The 18,717-nt window shown below is 39.4% G+C and overlaps 1 protein-coding gene across 1 annotated transcript; it reads left to right on the plus strand.

Moving 5' to 3' along the window:
- The first annotated feature begins 2,218 nt into the window (after positions 1–2,218).
- Positions 2,219–15,644, plus strand: DBR1 (debranching RNA lariats 1). The gene is made up of 8 exons (XM_005908924.3): positions 2,219–2,562; positions 3,412–3,536; positions 5,444–5,524; positions 7,269–7,354; positions 8,449–8,673; positions 12,118–12,198; positions 12,448–12,593; positions 13,066–15,644. The coding sequence occupies exons 1-8, from the start codon at positions 2,366–2,368 to the stop codon at positions 13,757–13,759; spliced, it is 1,635 nt and encodes a 544-aa protein (XP_005908986.2). The 5' UTR covers positions 2,219–2,365; the 3' UTR covers positions 13,760–15,644.
- The last annotated feature ends 3,073 nt before the right edge of the window (positions 15,645–18,717 follow it).

Below are 18,717 nucleotides of genomic sequence, written 5' to 3' on the forward strand. Positions count from 1 at the left end.
AATAGATACGTTGAGACTATATAAGTATCCTGTGTGTGTGTATGTGCGCGTGTGCTCAGTCGCTTCAGTCGTGTCTGAGTCTTTGTGACCTCATGGACGGTAGCTCCCCAGGCTCCTCTGTCCATGGAATCCTCCAGGCAAGAATACTGGAGTGGGTTGCCATGCCCTCCTCCAGGGGATCTTCCCGACCTAGGGATTGAACCCAGGTCTCCTGTGTCTCCTGTATTGCAGATGGATTCTTTACCGCTGAGTTACCATGGAAGCCCTATAAATATCCTATTACTCTTCAAAGTTTTTCCTAGTTGTTTTAACATTCATTGAAAATTCCTACTTGGAACAGTGATGATGATGATGGTAAATGGTAATTTTTAACTCCAACTTTCCTTCTATACTTATCAATCAGCATTCTTATGTAAATGTGAGCTCTCTTTTCCTATTTACTTGTTTATTCACTTACTTCTGCCAGAATGAAATAGTGTATTCTTACTTTATTCAATGGGCTAATGTCTGTTACTACAATTATGCATTTTGATGCTGAAATTGTTTCAGATTTGGCCTGTAAGAAAGCCTTCAGTCAATGTCATTTTGATGTTCCAGATTCTTTGAGTACTTCCTGTTTTCATTTTCTTTTTCTTTCTTTTTTATTTTTTAAATTATGAAAATATGATAACACATTTATAGGAGACTTGGAAAATACAGAACAGAGTTACATACAGTTCCACTGTATATTACAATTATTTTTTAAGTAGATTAATTAAGACTTTTAGTTGGAATTTCACTATCAAACTCTTAAAAACTAATAGAATGAATATACAGATAAGTAGAAGCATATAGTAGGCCTAAAAGGCACAATTAGGTGAAAATACAATTTTCATACAACAGTAGGATACAAATTCTATTCCAGTTACCACAGACTATAAAATAGGGGACATATCCAGGGACATAAAACAAGGTGCAAAATTTTCATGGTCTAAAGGTATTGAAATCCTAGAGTCTGTTCTCTTATCACTGTGGAATTATGTTAGAAATTAATATCAAAAGATATTTGAAAATAACTCACATATTTTCAAGGAGCACACCTTTTTTTTTTGGTACAAGAAGATCCAGGCTCATGTTGTACTTTCTCTGCCTTGGAATCAACCACTTCAATAAGCAGACTTGATTTAGAGGAGAAAGGTCTTGTTGTAGCTACAAAGTTTTAATTAATATCTGTTCAGCTTTACCCTAGATTAGGCTTTTTTTAGCCTGTTTCCATAGTTCACATGTGGTTTCTTTTTTCATCTTGCTCATCATTGAGTATTGGCTTCCCTGGTGGCTCAGAGGCAAAGAATCTGCCTGCCAAGCAGGAGACACAGGTTCAATCCTTAGGTCAGGAAGATTCCCTGGAGAAGGAAATGGCAACACTCCAGTATTCTTGCCTGGGAAATTCCATGAACAGAGAAGCCTGGTAGGCTACAGTCCATTGAGTCACAAAAGAATGGACATGACTTAGCAACTAAACAAAATGAGTGCCTCTATCTAGATACTGTCTTTACTCTAACAGAATCAGTATTCCTGGGCTTCCCTGGTGGCTCAGACGGTAAAGAATCCGCCTGCAATGCAAGAAACCTGGGTTTGATCTCCAGAAGTTCGATTCTTTTCTTGATTAAATTTGCCATAAGGGTTTTATTTGTTTATTTGTTTCTGCCTTGGCCACAAATTCATCAACTGTCAGTCTGGTCCTTTTCCCTCCTGGATGTTTTCGAGACATTCTTCCGCTTTCATTGAGTTTGCTGTCTAGTTATACAAACGACTAGTAGGAAAATGAAGAGTCCCCGGCCCCTTAAAAAAAAAACAAACAAACAAAAACCCCTGATAATTTTAGAAACTCCTCGAAGAGATAATTTCAAAATCGTCAGTGGGTTTTTCAGTTTTATTTTAAATTTGTTTTTATTTTGGAGTGTCTTTTAGAAACCTTTTAATTTCTAATCAATTTCAGGCAACTATCTTTGCCGTGAGGGGTATACACCCTAAGTTTGGTTTCATATTATCAAACTACACTATTTTCGGGAATGTTTATTTTACTATTCTGGTTTTAATTTCTAGCATCTGTCAATCTGTCCGTACTCAAAAACCCGCCAAGACAGGCAAAATCCGAGTCTTTGAACTTTCCCTGCAATCCCTGAGTGGATGCTGCCCTTCCGATCCCTTTCTCGCGAGATTTGGAAAGCGGAAGTGAATTATACTACTGGAGACTTGGTTGCAGGAGGCGGCATGTCAGGAAAGGCGGGCGGCTGCTGAGCTCAGTCTGGTCTTCGCTATCTGTCCTGGGCTCGTTCTGGCTTAAGGGGTTGCGGGCAGCGCTCCCCTCTTCGGACCGGCAGGGATGCGCGTGGCTGTGGCCGGCTGTTGCCACGGCGAGCTGGACAAGATCTATGAGACGCTGGCGCTGGCGGAGCGGCGCGGCCCGGGGCGGATAGACCTTCTGCTCTGCTGCGGCGACTTCCAGGCAGTGCGCAACGAGGCCGACCTGCGTTGCATGGCCGTGCCGCCCAAGTACCGCCACATGCAAACCTTCTACAGGTGAGGGACGCGGCCCGGCCCGCGGTACGAGGTGTGGGGCAGCCAGCGGTGGGGGCTGGGTTCCAGTCCCGTGTGCCTACCACTGACCAGCTGTCTCTCTTAGTTCTCGTTTCTCGTCTTTGTTCATGCTGTGTATCTAGGAACTGGCGTTTAGTAAATGTCAGTCACTTTTCTTCTTTCCATTCATCTATTTGTTTCGAAAGGGATCTCAGCCTGAGAGGGACACCTGGAGAAAGAAAGTGACAGGTTCCTCTACCTTAATGCTTGATAAAACTCTGGGACTTGTTCATTTAATGATCCAAGAGTTTTTATTGGATCCTTGCTGTGTGCTAGTCCTCGTTCAGGGCTTGCCCGATGGCTCAGAAGATGAAGAATCCGCCCGTAATGCAAGAGACGTGGGTTCGATCCCTGGGTTGGGAAGATCTCCTGGAGGAGGGCATGGCAATTCACTCCATTATTCTTGCCTGGAGAATTCCATGGACAGAGGATCCTGGCGGGCTACAGTCCATGGGGTCACAAAGAGTCGGACACTACTGAGGACTAAACACAGCACACACAAAGCAGTCCTCATTCTAGAAACTAAGGCTTTAGCAGTGAACTGACAAAAGTTTTTGAGCTCACTGAACATACTTTGGCTTGAAACCCAAAGTGGCAGCTCTTCATTCTTAAGGAAAAGGATGGGGAATTCGTTTAGGAAGAGCTTTTAAAGTTTTTATGATGAGCTCAGATTTTTTTCCTTGAGATCATTTTGCTTTTCTGCTGTGACTAATTGTATAGGCGTGCCCACTTGCGTTTCTCTGTGTCTCATTTCTGCAATACCAATTGACAACTTTTAACCTTATGTTCTAGGTATTACTCTGGGGAGAAGAAGGCCCCAGTTCTCACGATTTTCATTGGGGGAAACCATGAAGCCTCAAATCATTTGCAAGAGTTACCCTACGGTGGCTGGGTAGCACCAAACATTTATTATTTAGGTATGTGTTTATGGGTAATTTCTTGGTCTGATGGCATGGAAGAGCCTGCCAGGATTTGTATATCAGTTGATCAGCATCTTGAGATGTGTGGTGTTTGTGGACTGTCTTGATTTAAATAGTTAATTATGAAAATTTAACTAAAATAATTCACATAAGTAGGCAATCTTGAGAATATGCCCATGCATCATTTAGTGCTTTAAGCAATACTTAATGTAACTGCAAAGAGCTTCCACACTGTTTGCATTCTCTTTATTTTTTTCCTATTCCTCTTATTAAAGAAATAAACTTTTAATAATGGAAATTGTTAAACATTGATAAAATAGAGAATAGTATAATGAATCTCTGTACCTATTAACCAGCTGTAACAACGATTATCATTCTGTGTTCCTTCTTTTAACCCACTCCCCACTAAATTCTTTTGTGGAAGGAGGTGATTGTAGTATTTTAAAGCAAATCTTAGCCATCAGATTATTTCACCTGTAAATACTTTAGCATGTATTTTTAAGTGATGAAGATTTTTTAAAATACCACTACTACAGTACCAGGATTATACCAATTATCTATTATTATCTGTTACCTAGTTTATGTTCATATTTCCCTGATTATCACAAAGAAGTCTGTTTTACAGTTGACTTATTCACATAGGATCCAAACAAGGTCTGCGCATTTTATTTGATTGTCATGATTCTGGAATCTTATTAACTGTCCCTTTTCACTTTCCTCCCTACCCCTCATGCTATTTATGTTGAAGAAAATGGGGAATTTATGTGGCAGTAACAGACTTTCCTGCTTTCTAGGTTTAGCTGACTGGATTCCCTCGTGTTGTTTAGCACTCCTTTTATCCTGTGTGTTGCCTGTAATTTGCATTTAGGTTTATAGTCCTGATTAGGTTCAGGTTCATTTTTAATTCTTTTGAACTATACAGTCCTTTCATGTCTTTATTTAAATGTTTACAGATGTTTCTGAACTTTAGAAACTTCATTCTTCTTTTTTACTGATTGATCTTCTTTTGACAATTGTAGTATTGTGAAAGGGTGAAATTGAAGATGATCAATCAGAAATGAAATATAGAAACTGCAGGTTCTTTATACTTTACACCTTTGACTTTTAGGTTTATAACATATAAATCCATCATAGAACATTTTCCCCTATTTCCCCCACCCCCTCCCCATATTCTATTAGGTACCAACCTCCCAGGTGACTCAGTGGTAAAGAATCTGCCTGCCAATGCAGGAGACACGAGTTTGATCCCTGGGTGGGAAAGACCCCTTGGAGAAGGAAATGGCAACCCACTCCAGTATTCTTGCCTGGAAAATCATATGGACAGAGGAGCCTGGCAGGCTACAGTCCATGGGGTCACAAAACAGTCGAACAGGACTTAATGACTGCTGCTGCTGCTAAGTTGCTTCAGTTGTGTCCGACTCTGTGCGACCCCACAGACGGCAGCCCAGCAGGCTGCTCTGTCCCTGGGATTCTCCAGACAAGAATACTGAAGTGGATTGCCATTTCCTTCTCCAATGCATGAAAGTGAAGTCACTCAGTAATGTTCGACTCTTCGAGACCCCGTGGACTGTAGTCTGCCAGGCTCTTCCATCCTTGGGATTTTCCAGGCAAGAGTACTGGAGTGACTGACTACACAACAAAACCACAATTTCCCTCTTCACACACCCTGTCTCATTTGTTCCTCCCTCTCCGCTCAGTCTCTTGCCTGATTTGCTTCTAGTCCCCTCTCCCTCGTCCACCTTATATATTGTTGGCATATTTCTATGTAAAAGGGTAACCTCATCATGATACTTAATTTTCACATAATTTTAGGACTGAATGGTATTCTTGGCCTCCAAACCGTTAAGTTAGTAAAGAGATTGCTTTATCCTATAGTAATTTTATTTAATTGTGTAATTTTTCAGGTTTGGCAGGAGTAGTAAAATACCGAGGAGTAAGAATTGGTGGAATCTCTGGTATCTTTAAATCTCATGACTATCGAAAAGGTATTATTATCCTTTAAAAAAAAAAAAAGTTACATTCTTTTTTTAAAAATTGAAGTAAACTTGACTTACGTTGTTACATTAATTTCAGGTGTACAACAAAGTGGGTATTGTTATTCTGAAAATTGTTTTAATTTCTTATTATTTATTTTTATTATTATTTTAAAGTTTTTTTTTTTTTTTTTTGGCGCTAGTCTTTGTTGTGGTGGGAGGATGTCTCTAATTTCATTGTGGGGGCTTCTCTGGTTGTGGCTTGTGGGCTTAGTTGCCTCATGGCTGTGAGGTCTTAGTTCCCCAGCCAGGGATCAACTCTATGTCTCCTGCTTTGGAAGGTGGATTCTTAATCACCAGACCACTAGGGTCGTCCCCTGAGAATTGTTTTTAAACTTTAGAACTTGTATGCCACAGAGTAACTTAAACGTAATATATAGTTTGACTTTTTCATTGAATTTCTTTTATGAATAGGTTTGTTAAATTTATAAAATATTATATACATATGAAAACATACAGAACATTAGAATGTATCATCTGTGTATCCACCATTTAGTTTTATTTGGTATTTTGCCATTTTTAGTTTTGATTTTTAAGAAAAAAAAAAGGAGTGCAGATACAATCAAAATTCATTGTTTGTCTGTCCTCAGTCCCATCTCTCCCCTTTTTTCCTCTCTTACTTCACCAGGCAGTCACTAGTCTGAATTTGGTGTTTATCATTCACTTGATTATTTTATGTCATTACCATATCAGTTAATAGCTTTAAACATTGTATTATATAGAGTGCTTTAAACTTCATTATAAGTGTATCATTTTACATATATTTTTATGCAACATTTGTTTATATGTTTTTGAAATCCATGTTGATACATGTAACTGTATTCATTTTAATTTGTGAATAGTATTCCATTGTATAAGTATACCACACTGAATCTGAATGAATCATAACTTGATTTTAAAGAAATAGCTTGGATTCCCATTGATTTTAAACTTTCATGAATTAAATTGGCAGCGAAAATTTTTATATCCTCAGTATAGCTATTAAATTCAAGTCTGTTCCTTGCTGCCCTGCTCCCTGTTGTAAACTGTTGGAACAGGTCTACAAAAATAGGCCATCTCATATGTAGCAGGTGTAGATGCAAATAGGAACCACTCTTTGGAGGATAATTGGTAATATCTGTGGAAATTATACAAGTATTTTGACTAAGGTATTCTACTTCTAGGAATTTATCTACAGATATAGTCCACAAGTACAAAATGATATAAACAAATTTATTTATTTCAGTCTTCTTTGTAATAGCAAAAGATGGGAACTAGTTAAGTATATCACGATATAGGGACTTCTTTGGCGATCCAGTGGTTAAGACTCCAAGCTTCCACTGCAGGGAGCTTAGGTTTAATCCCTGGTCAGGGAACTGAGATCCCACATGCCATATGCCAAATTCCCCATCCATCCTTCCCTCACTCTTCTTTCGCCTTCCCCTATACCTATCAGATGGTACACCTTTTAAATCTTAAACTATGTGAATAAGCAGTGTATTCTAAAATTAAATATAATTTAATTTTAAAAATCAGAAGCCCCTCTAGTCATTTAGATTTATACTTTGTAATTACTTATTAGAAAATACCATCATTTAGAGAGCAGGGTTTTTCAAATAAAATTTTTAAAAACCAAAAGTATTGATTTGGAGCAGTATATGTATGTATTTATATTTTCAGTATTTAAAGGAGTTGAATACAACTTCTCTTCTTTAAGGTCATTTTGAGTGCCCCCCTTATAATGCAGCTACAGTAAGGAGTATATATCATGTGAGAAATATTGAAGTCTACAAATTAAAACAGGTATGTAAAAACTATACTATGGCAGACTTGAAAAAATGTAAAGAAATTGTGTACCAGAATGTATTTTGATCAGTTTAGTCTACTACTTCCAAGAAGAGCTTAATTCTGTATTTCTAAAATTTGGATCTTGAGTTGTTTTTAGGAGGTTCACAGATGAACATTTATAAATTTTTAATGGCTATACATTTATTTTAGTGATTAATAATAATAAAATGTTTGATCCATGATTTCAGCTACTATTCCTTAAGGTAAAGCTGATGAATATGTATTGGAAAAAAGTGATAGTTTACAGAAAGTATTACTTTTTTATTTTAAATAGTGATATTAAATAGAAAATAATAGTGATAATAGAGGATATAGGAAAATCGTGAAGGTCATATTGAAACACTGGCTTAATTGGAGAGTGGGTGAGACTAGGTTTTTGTTTGTGATCCCATTTAGTGCCTGGGCTTCCCTTGTGGCTCAGCTGGTAAAGAATCTGCCTGCAATTCATGAGACCTGGGTTGGGAGGATCCCCTGGAGAAGGGAAAGGCTACCCACTCCAGTATTCTGGCCTGGAGAAATCCATGGACGGTGTAGCCCAGGGGGTCACAGAGTTGGACATGACTGAGTGACTTTCACTTTCAGTTTTCAGTGCTTAACTGGGCTAGCAATTTTCATCTGTGATTGTTCATATAAATGTCACTCAGATTCTGTGAGATAGATATTGCTCAACTTTGTCACACTAAGGGTGAGAGGCCAAGGCTCAGTTAGGTAAAGTCACCTGCCGGAGACTTCCCACACTGTTCAGTGGTAGAGTCTGCCAGGCTGAACTGAGCCTGGCAGTCTAATCGAAGTGTGTCTCTACTGAGCTGCCTTGCCATAGAAAATAAGGATCATTTATGAGGTAAAGAGAAAGTTATTTCTCTTTGCCTTGATGAGTGAGTAGCTCAGTATTTCTGTAATTTCATTAAATAAAGTGTCCCTAGGATGAATTCACTGAAATCTAGAGAACTCTGTGGGTAAGTGGTTGTGTGATAGTGGAAGGAAGGCAGAGGATTCCTTTTGTTTAATCTCTTTTTAAGAGCTTGCTTTCTTTTCTTTTTCTTTTAAAGCTGAAGCAGCCTATGGACATATTCTTATCTCATGATTGGCCAAGAAGTATCTATCATTATGGAAACAAGAAGCAACTTCTTAAGACTAAATCTTTTTTCCGACAAGAAGTGGAAAATAACACACTAGGAAGTCCCGCTGCCTCCGAGCTTTTAGAGCACTTAAAACCTACTTACTGGTTTTCCGCCCACCTACATGTAAAGTTTGCAGCCTTGATGCAGCACCAGGTAGGAACCAAAATGTTTATTCTTTGATTTAATAAACGCTTACTGAACATCTATGGGCACCATGGGCACAGTTGGGAAGTTAGCGAAAGAAATCAAAGATAAGTTTCCTTTTGTGAGTAACTCAGCATCCAATTGGGAGAAGGGACAAGCAGTCAGTTATAGAATAGTGTAGTAGGTCTGTGACAAAAGTGCTAGGGTACTGTGGGAGCACCTGAACCAGGCCACGGTAAGGTGGGGATGTGGACAGAGAGATGAAGGGATAGAGGAGGTCTTCTAAAGGAATTGATGTTGCCAGGAAGAAGCAGGTTATCAGGGTAATCTAGGCCAAGGGACCAGTGTGTGCACAGGCTGTAAGTCTGAGAGTGTGGCGTCTTTCAGTTCAGTTCAGTCGCTCAGTCGTGTCCGACTCTTTGCGACCCCATGAATTGCAGCACGCCAGGCTTCCCTGTCCATCACCAACTCCTGGAGTTCATTCAAACTCAGTCCATCGAGTCAGTGACGCCATCCAGCCATCTCATCCTCTGTCGTCCCCTTCTCCTCCTGCCTCCAATCCCTCCCAGCATCAGAGTCTTTTCCAATGAGTCAATTCTTCGCATGAGGTGGCCAAAGTACTGGAGTTTCAGCTTTAGCATCATTCCTTCCAAAGAACACCCAGGGCTGATCTCCTTCAGAATGGACTGGTTGGATCTCCTTGCAGTCCAAGGGACTCTCAAGAGTCTTCTCCAACACCGCACTTCAAAGGCATCAATTCTTCGGCACTCTGTCTTTGGGGAAGTGCAATTGGTCTCTGGGGCTGAGGCACAGGGAGAGAGAAAGCTGGAGCAAGATCATAGCTGCCTCCCAGCCCTTCTCTGCAGTTTGGGAAAGTTGGGAGATAGTGACATCAGAGTTCCATTTCAGAAGGATTAGTTTGGCAACAGTTTTGTGTGTGGGTTGGAGTAATGTAAAGTGGGAGACAGAGCAGGCTGTGTAAGTAAAAGATGAGGTTCTAACCTATGGCAAAGAGGGAACACAGAACGACGCAGGCTCCAGAGAGATTTTGGAAGCAGAATCATCAGAATTTAGTGACAGAGGGAGGAAAACTTCCGGAGTGCTCCTTGGGTAACTGCATAGCTGATTGTGCTTGATAGCAGGTAGATAATATAGACTTTAGAGCTAGGCTTTTATGGAAATACATGGTTCTTCCTTTCACCTCCAATTCTGACTTAATTCTGACTTTCCCATAAAGTATTCCCTAGGGAAAATGTTTAGAACACACTGGGTTAACAGAGATACCTTCTCAGAAGCTTCTCTAGAATTTCTGAGCGTCTTTATTATTTATTCGGCTGCATTGGGTCTTAGTTGCAACTCGTGGGATCGCACGTGGCACTTGGGTTCTCCCTAGTTGTGGTGCATGGGCCCCAGAGCGTGCTCTCAGGCTCAGTGGTTGCAGTGTGGGCTTAGTTGCCCCATGCATGTGGGATCTTTTTTCCCTAACCCTAATCCCTGTGTCCCCTGCATTGGAAGGTGGATTTTTTAACCACTGGACCGCCTGGGAAGTCAACCTGAGAGTCTTTAATGTCCTAATGGGCATCACCTTACTCCAGGATCGGGGATGGGGTATGCAGTGCTTCCTGAACTTACTGGACCAAATCCTTTTCTATGGTAGAGGTGTACTTCAGTGATGCTCCTCAAACACAGTCTGGAAGGTTCTGTCTGAAAACATGCCTGTGGGCCCTCTCTTATTCTCACTCCCCAGCTTCACTGGGGGAAGGAAGCAAGGTGACCTCTTTCATCTTCCTTTGGGCTATTGCCAACGTGATTATCCTCATCTCCAAGTCTTCTGTTTCTGTCAGTCACCTGCCCCGCGTCCTTGTTAATCTCTTCTGGGCTTGTGACTTTCTTGGACTGTTACTGAAGCACCTGACTTGATACTCCACCCCCACCCCCACCTGCCCAACTCAGTCTTCTGGTATCAACCTCAGAAGCTTGTGTCTCTGAATTAAGGCTATGTTTGATCCCCTTTTTCTTGGCACCTCTGACTTCACCAGTCTTCTGTTTGAGCTCTTTACCAACACCAGAGATCACCTTTCCTCAGAACCACCGTGCTTCCCGAATCTGCTCGTGGTCTCTGTGCCTCCCACCGGCCACTCCCTCCCCACCACGGAGTCAAAACTCTCAGCAGGGTGTTGAAGAGCTTGCTTCCTTGCTGTTCTTAGTGAGTCACTTTTTACTTCTTCCAGTGTGACTTTCATGTTTGTGATCCCCCCATGTTGCTTTCTGCCAGTTCACTTTTTAAAAAGAGCTTTATTGGATTTTTATTTCCATATCAAAAAATTCACCTGTTTTAAGTGTAGAATTCAGTGATTCTTAGTAAATTTCTGGAGTTGTGCAAACATCATATATAATCCAATTTTAGAACATTTCCATCACCCCAAAAGATCCTGTGTGCCTCTTTGATGTCAGTCTGTGTTCCTGCCCTCAGCCCCAGCCAACTACTGCTTTTTATCTCTGTGGACGTACCTTTTCTGAACATTTCGTATAAGTGGAATCATAAAATAAATAGTCTTTGGTTTCTGCTTTCTTTCTTTTACTTGCTTTGAGGATCATTTTTGTAGCGAGTGTCACTATTGCTTTCATTTTTATTGGTGAATATCTACTTTGGTGTTATATCTAAGAATCTTTGCCTAACCCAGGGTTACAAAAGTTTTCTCCTATTAATTCTTCTACAAGTTTTATGGTTTTAGCTCTGCCAGTTTGCTTTTAAGCTCTTCTCTTGTCTGTTCTTTAACCTTTGTGTTATACACTTTGGTTTTTGTGTTTTATTTGCTTTAACATTATCATTACCACCATTACTTTCTGCTGTGACTACTATAAGGACTTTTCTTTTCTTTTGTCTGTGCTGGGTCTTCGTTGCTTTGCCTGGACTTCTCTAATTGCAGTGTACAGCTCTAGTTGCGGTGTGTGGGCTTCAGTGGCTGCAGTGTGTGGGCTCAGTAATTGTAGCACCCCAGCTTAGCTGCTCTGTGGCATGTGAGATCTTCCTGGACCAGGAATCAAACCTGTGTCCCCGGCACTGGCAGGCAGACTCTTAATCACTGGACCACCAGGGAAGTCCTCTTGTAAGGAAATTGAAACGCAGAGAATTTAAGTGCCTTGCTTGCCATTGTACAAGTAGAAATAGAGCTAACTTGTTTTGGAAAAGTAACAGTTGTTCCTTTAACACACAACTTAGAGGTATGGGTAATAAAGATTATTTCTATCCTATTCAATGTATGACTTGCCTGAGATGATTTTTTTTTTTTTAATTTTTAATTGGAGGATAATTGCTTTACAATGTTGTGTTGGTTTCTGCCATAATGAACATGAATCAGCCATAGGTATACATATGACCTCTCCCTCCCCACCCCACCCACCCGAGGATGTTTTAACATTCTTTATTAAATCATAGTTCATATTTTCTAGACCATGGATAAAGAACAGTCAACCAAAGCAACCAAATTTCTAGCCTTGGACAAGTGCTTACCACACAGAGACTTTCTTCAGGTAAAGAGAAAATGAAATAACTTTGCCATGTAGTTTGCTCTTCCTATGATTAAAAAAGAAATTACTAACTATTCTTTCAGAATTTATTGTTGTTCTTTGTAATTTATATATTCTGAGTTTTCTTGGGGAATGTTTAAGTTAATGTTTTTAAGCTACTAAATTAAATTCCTAAACTGTATTGTTATATTGACATTTCTAGAATATAAGAACGGGTATGTATTTCTTAAAATTACCGATTTCTTCCTGTAGGTAATAGAAGTAGAACATGACCCCAGTGCTCCTGATTACTTGGAATATGATGCTGAATGGCTCACTGTTCTCAGGGCTACTGATGATCTTATTAATGTGACTGAGCGCCTGTGGAATATGCCTGAGAATAATGGCCTGCATACAAGGTAAGTCTGGCCTTATTTAGGATTTGCTGTCTCCATTGTATGCACAGTTTTTGTCTCCTCCACCTTGTTATAATTTTTTTAATCAAAGGAGTTATTGTTAAACGACTGTCAGAACAAGTCAGAGTTTACCGACTGATATGAAAACTGCACTTTTTCCATCTAAGAAATCCAAGAAAATGGACTGCTGAGCACCAGCTCTAGTAAGTGTATAAGTGCATCAAACTGTACGATGGTGGAGATTTGGTTTGCACATTAAAATAATTTGTACTTGTTTTAGGGCGTGAGTTAAGGACAGCTTTTTCTAAAAATTGTTTTAATTTCAGAAATGGCCCTTTGCTAAGTTAACTATAATTTTATTAATTTTGAAATGTGGTTAATTTTTTAATTCTTTCACCTGCAGTCCATACTTAGATTTCATTATTTATTGCTGAGGTCGATAAAATGTAAAAAGCTATTGTTTTTGACTTTTTAGATGGGATTACAGTGCAACAAAAGAAGCTATTAACGAAGTACTGGAGAAATTGAATCATGACCTCAAAGTTCCAAATAACTTTAGTATAACAGCTGCTTGTTATGACCCTAGCAAGCCACAGACACAGATGCAGTTGGTTCATAGGATCAGTCCTCAGACGACTGAATTTTGTGCCCAACTTGGCATCACAGACATTAACGTCAGGCTTCAGAAGGCCAAGGAAGACCAGCACTTGTGTGGTGACTATGAAGGGCAGGATGACACGGAGGGTAATGACTCTGGAGAAGACCCTAGTGAATATAACACAGACACATCTGCCCTGTCCTCTATTAATCCAGATGAGATCATGTTAGATGAAGAAGAGGAGTATGATGATAGTATTGTAAGTGCACACAGTGACACGAATACACCGTCTGTAGAACCGTCTTGTGATCAAGCTTCTGACTTTTCTGCAAGCTTCTCTGACATCAGGATCTTGCCAAGTTCCATGACTGTATCTTCTGACGATACATCGGGTTCCCCAGTGTGCAAGGAGGGGAATTCTGGTGACCCTGTGGACTTGGGGGATGGAAAGGACTTAACCACGGTGCCACTGAAGAGGCTGAGTGATGAACATGAACCTGAACAAAGAAAGAAAATCAAGAGAAGGAATCAAGCCATCTATGCCGCAGTGGATGATAATGATACAGCCTGAGACAGTTTACTTGTCTTAGTATTATATGTAGATACATGATTTTTAAGACTATATTTTTAGAATTGGATCTTTGACTCAAGACTTAAGTTTGTAATAATGAAGTTACATAAGAAGATTTTAGTTCGGTATATATTTTATCTTTAGAACTTTGTATATTTCAGATGAAAAAGATATTAAAATTTCATATATTTACTTGATTGAGTACCCCTTTTTCTGAGAACTTAATTCACTTTAATTTTTTTTCAGCAAGCACTTACTGAACACATACTTTGTACCAGTTACTCTTCTATAAGATGGCACTACAAGGATGAGTAAGACAAGGATTCTTGCCTTCAGAGAGTTACTACCACTATAAGTATTTTGGTGTATAAAATATGGCATATTTATATATATTTTTTACAGAGTTAAGTCATTATTGTATCTATACTTATATGTGCTCTCTTTTCATTTGTTATAAATATTTTCTCTGGTCAGCTCTTCAGTTCAGTTCAGTCACTCAGTCGTGTCTGACTCTTTGTGACCCATAGACTGCAGTACGCCAGGCCTCCCTGTCCATCACCAACTCCCGGAGTTTACTCAAACTCGTGTCCATTGAGTCGATGATGCCATCCAACCATCTCATCCTCTGTCGTCCCCTTCTCTTCCTGCCTTCAATCTTTCCCAGCATCAGGGTCTTTTCAAATCAGTCAGTTCTTCACATCAGGTGGCCAAAGTATTAGAGTTTCAGCTTCAACATCAGTCCTTCCAATGAACACCCAGGACCGATTTGCTTAAGGATGAACTGGTTGGATCTCCTTGCAGTCCAAGGGACTCTCAAGAGTCTTCTCCAACACCACAGTTCAAAAGCATCAATTCATTGGCACCCAGTTTTCTTTATAGTCCAACTCTCACATCCATACACGACCGCTGGGAAAACCATAGCTTTGACTAGACAGACTTTTGTTGGCAAAGTAATGTCTCTGCTTTTTAATATGCTGCCTAGGTTGGTCATAACTTTTCTTCCAAGGAGTAAGCATCTTTTAATTTCATGGCTGCAGTCACCATCTGCAGTGATTTTGGAGCCCCCAAAAATAAAGTCTGCCACTGTTTCCCCATCAATGTCTGTCAAATATAATTGAAACTGAAGAGGGTAGATAAGATTTCAGGAAATAAGTACTCAACATTGGCAAACATAAAATCGTATACTTATTTGCTGAGATTAATATAAACCTGTTGACATTTACATATTATATTTAACTTTAGCTTTAATTTTAATGTAACTAAGCTCACGCGCTACAACTATTGAGCTTATGCTGTAGAGCCTGGGAGCCGCAACTACTGAAGCCTGTGTGTCCTAGAGCCCGTGCTCTGCAACAAGAGAAGCCACCACAGTGAGAAACCCTTGCACTGTAACTATAGAGTAGCTCCCACTCTCCACAACTAGAGAAAAAAGCCTGCCCAACAAAGATCTCACAGCCAAAAATAAAATTACTTAGAAAAAATTTTTGTAATAACCTATAAAGGAATTTTAAATAGAATATATATATATATATGTATGTACATACATGAAGTGAAGTGAAAATCAGTTGTGTCCAACTCTGCGACCCCATGGACTATACAGTCCGTGGAGTTCTCCAGGCCAGAATACTAGAGTTGGTAGCCTTTCCCTTCTCCAGGGGATCTTCCCAACCCAGGGATCGAACCCAGGTCTCCTGCATTGCAGACGGATTCTTTACCAGCTGAGCCACAAGGGAAGCATATATATGCAAAACTGAATCACTGTGTTGTACACCTGAGACTAACATGACATTGTAAATCAACTGTACTTGAATTAAAAAAATAAAAAAATGTATGCTCTAACACCACCTTTAAAAAGACAAAAGTTATTAGTAGGGGTCAAGTTGCATTGGTGCTGCCTCTCATGCTACGTAACAGGTTACTAATATTAAAGAGTGTATAAAGATCCATGTGGAGAAGCCGCATTCTGTTCTGTCTCTGGTTAGAATGCCTGGGCCACCAGAGGAGATTGTAACCCAGCACTTGGGTCAGAACTCATGGAACCCAAAGACTATTCCAGGATTCCATCCTCCCACAGCAGTTGAAGTTCAGGAGCTAATCTAGGAGAATGTGCTGTCACTTGGCTTCTGTCTTGTCAACATCTGACTTGAAAAATGTCTTCGACTTCGGGGGTTTTATCTTTATTGCTTTCCATCTTCTTGTTTACTTTCTTTTTTGTGTTGAATAATTCACTGATTTTAATTCTCACATAAAATATTTAAAAACTATGGATTTTCCCCATCACTGATTTGATTGAATTTCCATAAACTCTGACAATTATTCTTCTTTAGAAATTTTTAATAAAGTTTAAAGCAGAAAGTAATTAGATATAAAATAAATAATAGAGTTGATAAGTGGTCTTTCTCAAGGGAAAAAAAAGATAATCCCTAACTTACCCAGTCAAGAAAGAGTAAGCACAAATACGAAAAAAATAAAAGGGAGAAATGGCCACTAAAACAGGATATTCAAGCAAACTAATAGGATTACTCTACACAGCTTGGTACAAGTGAATTTGATAAGTAAATGATTAATTTCGTAGGAAAATAGAATTTACTGAAATCCTAGTAGAGGCAGAAAGTGAAAATAATTTCTGGGGAAGGAATAGTTATCAAGGGACTACTTGTTACATGGTTTCAGGAGAAACTACCAAATCTTTTAAAGGCCAGGTAATCCCTAACATTATGTAAAGTGTTCCAAAATATAGAAAATGAAGGAAAATTCAGTTTCTTTTCATGAAGCTAATATAACATTGATACCTAAATCTGACAAAGATTGCACAAAAATACTACAATCCAATCTTACATATGAATATCGAATCCTAAGTAAAGTCCTAAATAAAATATTAATAAACAGAATCTATAACACGTTTTTAAGATACAGCATGACTGATACAAAGATGGTTCAATATTAGGAAGTCTGTTCATAGAGTTTACACAGTAATATTAATAGATCTAAGGACAAATATGATCATGGATGATGGAAAGGCCTTTGACAAAGGTGAACACTCTGATTTTTTGAAAAGTAAAATCTAGCATCTTGTTTAACAGGGAAATACTATAAGCATTCCCATCAAAGGAAAGTAAGAACAAAATCAAGGAATAAGATACCTACTATCCCCATTACATTTTAATATAGGTGAAAAGAGCAAAACAATCAGATAAAACTATGAGGGGGATCAGAATTGCAAAGGCATAAACATCTTTATATGGATGACCTGAATGTTTCCATGGGATAGCAAAACATCAGAATATCAAAACTAAACCTAATATATCAATATCACTAAAGTAATATATAAATAAAGCAGTACAGCAAAGTAATAAGATATAAAATTAACATGCAAATCAATGGTTTTCACATACGAAATTACCAATGAGTGGCATGGTATAAGCAAAACAGTAAAAAGAAATAATGAGAAATGTGCAAAGTCTACAATGAAATCCTTAAAACGTACCCACAAAATGCAAAAGTTGACTTGAATACAAAACCATCTCTTATTCTTGGATAGATACACTCAATACTATAAAGATGCCAATTCTCAATACATAAATTTAGCATTAGTTAGAAATCAATACATGCTTTTTTGTTTGCTTTTCTGGAGCTGGACAAGTTGATTTTAAAGTGCACATGGATAAAAAAAGTTAAAATAGACAGGAAAATCCCACCTCTCAAAGAGTAATGGACATATCCTGGCCACATCAGTTATTAAAACATACCATAAAGCCATGGCACCCCACTCCAGTACTCTTGCTTGGAAAATCCCATGGACGGAGGAGCCTGGTAGGCTGCAGTCCATGGGGTCGCTAAGAGTCGGACACGACTGAGCGACTTCACTTTCACCTTTCACTTTCCTGCATTGGAGAAGGAAATGGCAACCCACTCCGGTGTTCTTGCCTGGAGAATCCCAGGGAAGGTGGAGCCTGGTGGGCTGCCGTCTGTGGGGTCGCACAGAGTCGGACACGACTGAAGCGACTCAGCAGCAGCAGCAGCAGCAGAAAGCCTCTGTAGTAATTAAACAACACAGTACTATTCCATTAGTGGACAGGCCAGTGGAACAGAAAGACAAGAAATAGGCCCAAACATATATAAGGGTTTAATATATTATTCAAGTGGCATCTCAAATCAGTGAGGAAAAAGATGACATTTTAAATAAATAAGATTGGATCTCTGGATATCCCCTTGGAAAGAAACATTTTTTTTTAATATAGCAAAATTCAATCTAAAAATCCGAGAGATAAATGTAAAGAATCAAACCATAAAAATATCAGATGAAAACATGGGTACATTTTCTTATAGTCTGGAACTGAGGAAAACCTTTGTAACTATCTCTGAATCCAGAAACAAAGACTGACACATGTGACTATATACAAAAATAGATACCTTTCTCATGGCAAACAAAACACCATAAACAATGTTAAAAGATAAATGACAAGCTGGAAGAATATATTTACAGCTCATATCACAGATAAAGGGCTCATCTTCGCAAAATATAAAGAACTCTTTATATAGACCCAGTAATTACACTTGTAGGATAGGTCCTGCTACTGCTGCTGCTGCTGCCGCTAAGTCGCTTCAGTCGTGTCTGACTCTGTGTGACCCCATAGACAGCAGCCCACCAGGTTCCCCTGTCCCGGAGATTCTCCAGGGAAGAACACTGGAGTGGGTTGCCATTTCGTTCTCCAATGCATGAAAGTGAACAGTGAAAGTGAAGTCGCTCGGTTGTGTCCAACTCCTAGCGACCCCATGGACTGCAGCCCACCAGGCTTCTCCGCCCATGGGATCCTCCAGGCAAGAGTACTGGAGTGGGCTGCCATTGCCTTCTCCGAGGATAGGTCCTAAAGATGTAGTTCAGTCGCTAAGTTGTGTCTGATTCTTTATAACCCCATGGACTGTAACCCACCATGCTCCTTTGTCCATGGGCTTCC

Source organism: Bos mutus, chromosome 1, assembly GCF_027580195.1.
Source record: "Bos mutus isolate GX-2022 chromosome 1, NWIPB_WYAK_1.1, whole genome shotgun sequence".
In the NCBI taxonomy this organism is placed as follows: Eukaryota; Metazoa; Chordata; class Mammalia; order Artiodactyla; family Bovidae; genus Bos; species Bos mutus.

Excerpts from the sequence above, each read along its gene's own strand:
- DBR1 (XM_005908924.3), top strand. The coding sequence starts at position 2,366 with ATGCGCGTGGCTGTGGCCGGCTGTTGCCACGGCGAGCTGGACAAGATC. Across the intron at positions 5,525-7,268 it reads ATCTCATGACTATCGAAAAG|GTCATTTTGAGTGCCCCCCT; the intron begins GTATTATTATCC and ends CTCTTCTTTAAG. Across the intron at positions 12,594-13,065 it reads AATAATGGCCTGCATACAAG|ATGGGATTACAGTGCAACAA; the intron begins GTAAGTCTGGCC and ends TTGACTTTTTAG.